Here is a 5,365-nt window from a genome sequence, read left to right on the forward strand (position 1 = left end):
GCAGTTAATTTTTTCTCTGCAGTTGTGAGAAAAGTGGAAAGCATAATTCAGCAGATGGTAATATACGGGCTGCATAATTTTGCGCCATTGAAGGGCTTATCGAAAGGTATGTTCCTTATTTTTGGCAATAATTTTTGTAGCAGGTGAATTTTTTAGGGCTAGATTTAAGGTGTTGGAGCTGACCCAGGGAGATTAAATGTGTTGGCAATGTTATGTTGGATTATTGATATGGTGTGTACCTGGAAAAATTGGTTATGATCCTTTTAGATACACGAGTTGACTCACGTTAAAGGATTATACTGGTGTGCAGTGGAGGATGGACTTTGGCATGTAGTTAGAGTCATGGTCTGTAGAGAAGCAATGGTAGGAGTTTCTCAGTTATTCAGCAAATAAATGTAATTTTTTTTAATTATTTATAATTGTTTTATTTTTGTAAACTTAATTAAAGAGTTAGTTTATTTGTTTATTCAGCACATAATTTTTTTTAATTGCCAGACTGAGAAGATTAAGAATAGCTGCATGTGATTTTAATGGCATCAAGTTATTTACTATCCATCCGATTACCACTTTAAAAGAAAAAGTGTTAGTTTTTTTCTCTCCAAATTTCAATTCGAATTGGTTGGTTAATGTGCTTTACCAGTCTGCTGGTCTATTTGTTAATGGAAAATAGAGTTGTCTTGTTTTACATTTGTTATGGATTTTGCTACATCTCTATTTCTCAAGCCTTCATGCCAGTGTAGTTGTTTAAACTTACAAGATATTTTGGTTTCACAATCACTATGAGTAAAGTTGAAGTACTTTTTGACCTATTTAAGTGCATAAGCAATTTGGTTGTTCATAAAGGACTAATAAGCAATGAGAATATAGCAAATTTGTTTTCCTCCTAGTGGCAAACGTAGTTGTGTTTATGACATTTATTTTGTCATCTTCATTTTATTAAGATATATTAGGTGTGCTTTTTTATTTGTTGATATGAATGATCAAGGTGAGGTAGATATTTGTATAGGCTGGGTTTTTCCGATGATGATGTAGTGAGGGTAAAGTATTTCTGGAAGCATAGAAATTGGAGTAGAAGCTCAGCGTTTCCTATGTTAACATGTTACAATAAGTTGCTTTGTTAACAGGGCTGCATCAATTGGCCAGATTGTGACGGCAAGACTGGATATTATTGTTGGCTATGCAAATGTTGAACTTCTGAGGAACCACAAGTGAGGGGATCCTCTAGAAGAAGCAGCTACTGCATATTAGGAAACAGATGAAAAACATAAATCCAAGCCAATTTCGACATCAACCAATCATGAATCGGCGATGCCAGATCCGGAAGACGGGCTTTTGAATGAGGTATATGATAGTGGAGGAATTGCAGATTAGGATTATATTAACTTTTTGTCATTCTGAAGATGAATAGTATAAGTTAATGTAAAAGTGGGTGATCGTACCATTGTTAATTGCTGCAGGAGACACTTTTTGACATGAGCATGTTAGGGGACGAAGCAGGATTTCCAAATATGATGCAGACAGACATAGAGCCTCAAGCTGCTCAGGTACCAAGTCATGTCAGCATTGAAGATGTGCTGAAGATGGAGTTCTTCACCCCTGGGGAAGCAAGAGAATTCTACACAAGTTATAGTAGGCTAAAAGGTTTTGCAATAAGAAAGTGTAAGAGGGTAAAAAATGCCAAAGGAGAGATTGTTAGTTACACTTTTGTTTGCAACAGACAAGGGTTTAGGCACAAGAAGTGGTTAAATAAGCTGGATAGGAAAAGAGAGCACAAGCCTATAACGCGATACAGGTGAGTAGCAGAGATGAGGATAAAGAAGAATCATAGTAATGGAAAATGGTTTGTTTCGCAGTTTGTGGATGATCATAACCACACCCTACTCTCTCAAAGGTTTATTGGATATCTGCCTTCACACAGGAATATGTCTGATGTAGAAATTGCTCAAATGAATAGCATGAGGGAAGTTGGGATAAGCATTCCAAAGATATACCAGTCATTTGCGATGCAGGTTGGGGGCTTTAACTTAGTAAGATTTACTAAGCAAGATATGCACAACGAGGTTCGAAAGCAACGTGCTTTGCAGAACGAAGATGTAAATGCCGCACTGCGTTTTTTTTAAGGTGCTGCCAGAAACGATGAGAAACTGTTTTGGAGGTATGAGGTAGCGGCTGGTTCTCGTTTGTGTGACATTATATGGAGTGATGGTCGAAGCCAGGAAGATTATGAGGCATTCGGTGATGTCCTTGCCTTTGATGCGACCTATGGGAGGAACAAGTATAACCTTCCTGTCATTGTTTTGTCCAGGGTTAATCACCATAATCAGACATGCGTGTTTGCAGCAGCATTGGTTTCATATGAGTCACAGGATTCGTACAAATGGGTGCTGCAACGGTTTTTGGAATGCATGTGGGGAAAGGCCCCGAAGGCAGTCATAACTGATGGGGATCCTTCTATGAGGCTAGCTATTATGTATGTATTTTCAGATGCTCATCACAGACTTTGCACGTGGCACCTACTTAGGAATGCCACTGCTCATGTCTCACAACCATGTTTCACCCAATTATTCAAACAGTGCATGCTGGCTGACATAGAGGTTGATGAATTTGAAATACAGTGGGAGGCGATGGTTGATGAGTGTGGTGTTCGAGAGATTGAATGGGTGATGGACCTGTATAGAAAGAAGTTGTCATGGGCCACCGCATACATACGGGGCAGATTCTTTGCAGGTTTAAGGACAACCTCTCGGTGCGAGTCGTTGCATGCTAAGTTGGGTGGGTTTGTGGAGAGTAGATATGGGATATTGGACTTTTTTACAAACTTTCAAAGATGTGTTGATTTCCTTAGAGACAAGGAGGAGGAGCTTGACTTTCGTTCCTTTTATGGTACCCCGGTACTTCAAACACAATTCCCAGAGATTGAGAGGTCGGCGGCAACCCTGTATACCCGGGAAATTTTTTACAGGTTTCGAGAGTCCCTAAAGTGGGCTGGAAGATTTTACATTGCCGACCGCCAGGATTGTGAAAATGGATGTTGCTATGTGATACAGAAGTATCGCCGATCGGAGTCAACCTGGCAAGTCTTGCATCAGCCGCAAAATGGAACCTTTCAATGTAATTGCCGCAGGATAGAGTCATATGGATCCCTTGTGTTCACATAATTGTAGTTCTGGTTGGTAATGATATCGGTTCTTTGCCAGAGACTCTGGTCCTGAAGAGGTGGTGCAAAAACGCCAAGAACCATGTGACTTCCGTTAGACAAGTTACTGAAACGGGTGATGCTGCCTCCCGGTACCGTAGCAGAGTTGGTGTATTTCTTGACCAATGTAAGCGTTTTGCCAAGGTGGCTTGTCTAAGGGACGAGGACTACAAGGTCTTCAGTGAAAAAATGGCACGGGATACTATCATTTTGGAGGTCAAGAATGGGTTGTGTGTGGCCCTATATGTGAATCCACACCTTAACGGTGAGGGGGGTGGTGGGATACAGGATCCGGTCCGCGTCCGGACAAAAGGCACCGGCAGAGGAAATGTTTCTCAGGTATCAAAGGGCCCAAAGAAGAGAAAATGCAGTGCCTGCGGGAAACTGGGTCATCGCAGAACTCGTTGTCCCAGTGCGCCTGCCCCACAGCACAGATGTCGTGGATCGCAACCGGTTCCCGAGGGTTGCCAGGCTCAACCTCAGGTTAGAATCATATGCTTTGTTTCATTTATAATTCATGTGATTTTTAGGGTGGTCATGATATTATTGAAACTTTGAATGATCAATGATAACCTAAGTAGGATATGCCATATGTGAGTAGACCGCAAAACAGCTATCTGATAAAATGAAGTTGAACTTGATAAAATTGTTGAGTTTAGGTAGATCCACACAATTGTTCATAGAACAAATAGCAGCATTAGTTCATGAGGATGCTACATGTTAAACGAGGTTGAGGCATCATCAAAGTGTAAATAGAACATGATCCATTCACAAAGAGGGAGAAGCATTAATGTATAAATATATAAATGTCAATATAGGCAATTCAAGGTCTTAGGGGTAGAGGCATATATTTTCTGTGAAATCAATTAATCATCTTGGGAGAATTCATGAATATTAGGAGTGGTTTATTTTGTAACTTCTGGATCCACATAGAATTCAAATCTATTAAGAATTCAAATCCGTTAGATTTTAAGTTGAATACATTTTATTTCCAAGCCGACTTGCCTCTTTTTACTTTGTGCAGGCGACACCGTCCCAGACAACTCGACAAGAGCAGTCGACCTTTTGTGCCTCTGAAGTTACTACAGGTTATGTAAGTGCCAATATTGTCCCGTAATTATTTTTTGACTTATGCCACGCCTTTTGTTTAGATTTCCATCAGTGGCTTTGCTATTTGTGGGCAAGCACCCTAATCTTTACGAACATGAATGTAAATTGCAGCAGGAATTACAGATGGGTGTGGGCACAAAGAAGAGGAAAGTGAGGGTTGAACTTCCAAACACATTCCCGCAATTCATGTCAAAAGAGGATAGCATAGATAGATAGACTTGTAACGGCTTTAATTATTTCTCTAAGTGTAGTAGATTATTTTAAAAGTTTACCTAGTGAGTGGCACGCCACCAACCATGTTGTCTAATTGATACTATCACAAGAACACTTTATTTGAGTATATTTGGTTATTATGAAATATACTCTTTTGGTAGCAAGTTGTCTAACTGCTACTATCACAAGAACACTTTATTTGACTATCTTTGGTTGTTATGAAATATAGTCTTGTGACTATCTTTGGTTGTTATGAAATATACTCTTGTGGTAACAACTTCATTTTGTTGCATTGGCTTGTTAGCGTACTATGACATGTGAAGGAATTTACAGAATTATTTTTCAAAGCACCGTGTGTAACGATTATTATGTTGTCTTGTTAGGGGATGCATAGTTTGTTCCTGTAGAGCAGCAAGATAGGAAGAAATAAACAATGGAGTAGTGACAATATATGTTGACCAGTATATTGAGTGTCAACATATCCTAAGCAATGCACACTGTCTTTGGGGCAAAACCTGATTACAACACTCACCACACGTCCAACCTTAAACAAAAATTCGTTATGAAAAATGAAAAACTGATCATACTAGTTGACAAAGACAGATTCATACATAGGGAAACCATTTGCAACCGGAGTTCCACCCAGATAAAACAAGCTGAGTAGTTACACATTAAATATGGAATTAGCAATATATAACAGCAACAGCTAAGTTCAAAACATATGGACCTTGTTTATGGTTCCCACTTACATACTTCAACAAGTCATAATGCAAATTAACTACAATAGGCGCATACATAGTCAAACCATATGCAAACCCTAAAGGTGCATATCCAATGTCGACCACC

General features: G+C 39.4%; 1 protein-coding gene across 1 annotated transcript; it reads left to right on the forward strand.

The window, feature by feature from the left end:
• Positions 1–1,308: 1,308 nt before the first annotated feature.
• LOC107646658 (protein FAR1-RELATED SEQUENCE 5-like) lies at positions 1,309–4,522 on the forward strand. Its single transcript, XM_088502542.1, has 7 exons — positions 1,309–1,341; positions 1,458–1,792; positions 1,919–2,073; positions 2,122–3,077; positions 3,125–3,679; positions 4,221–4,289; positions 4,418–4,522. Exons 1-7 carry the CDS (start codon positions 1,309–1,311, stop codon positions 4,520–4,522), a joined length of 2,208 nt encoding a protein of 735 aa, XP_088358668.1.
• Positions 4,523–5,365: the final 843 nt, after the last annotated feature.

The sequence above is a fragment of the Arachis ipaensis genome, chromosome B1 (assembly GCF_059453495.1).
Source record: "Arachis ipaensis isolate K30076 ecotype BB chromosome B1, ASM5945349v1, whole genome shotgun sequence".
NCBI classification, from domain to species: Eukaryota; Viridiplantae; Streptophyta; class Magnoliopsida; order Fabales; family Fabaceae; genus Arachis; species Arachis ipaensis.

Bases quoted from the DNA above. Each gene is read 5' to 3' on its own strand.
- LOC107646658 (XM_088502542.1), top strand. From the start codon at position 1,309: ATGCCAGATCCGGAAGACGGGCTTTTGAATGAG. The intron at 1,342-1,457 runs GTATATGATAGT...TAATTGCTGCAG, and splicing joins AAGACGGGCTTTTGAATGAG to GAGACACTTTTTGACATGAG. The intron at 3,680-4,220 runs GTTAGAATCATA...TACTTTGTGCAG, and splicing joins GTTGCCAGGCTCAACCTCAG to GCGACACCGTCCCAGACAAC.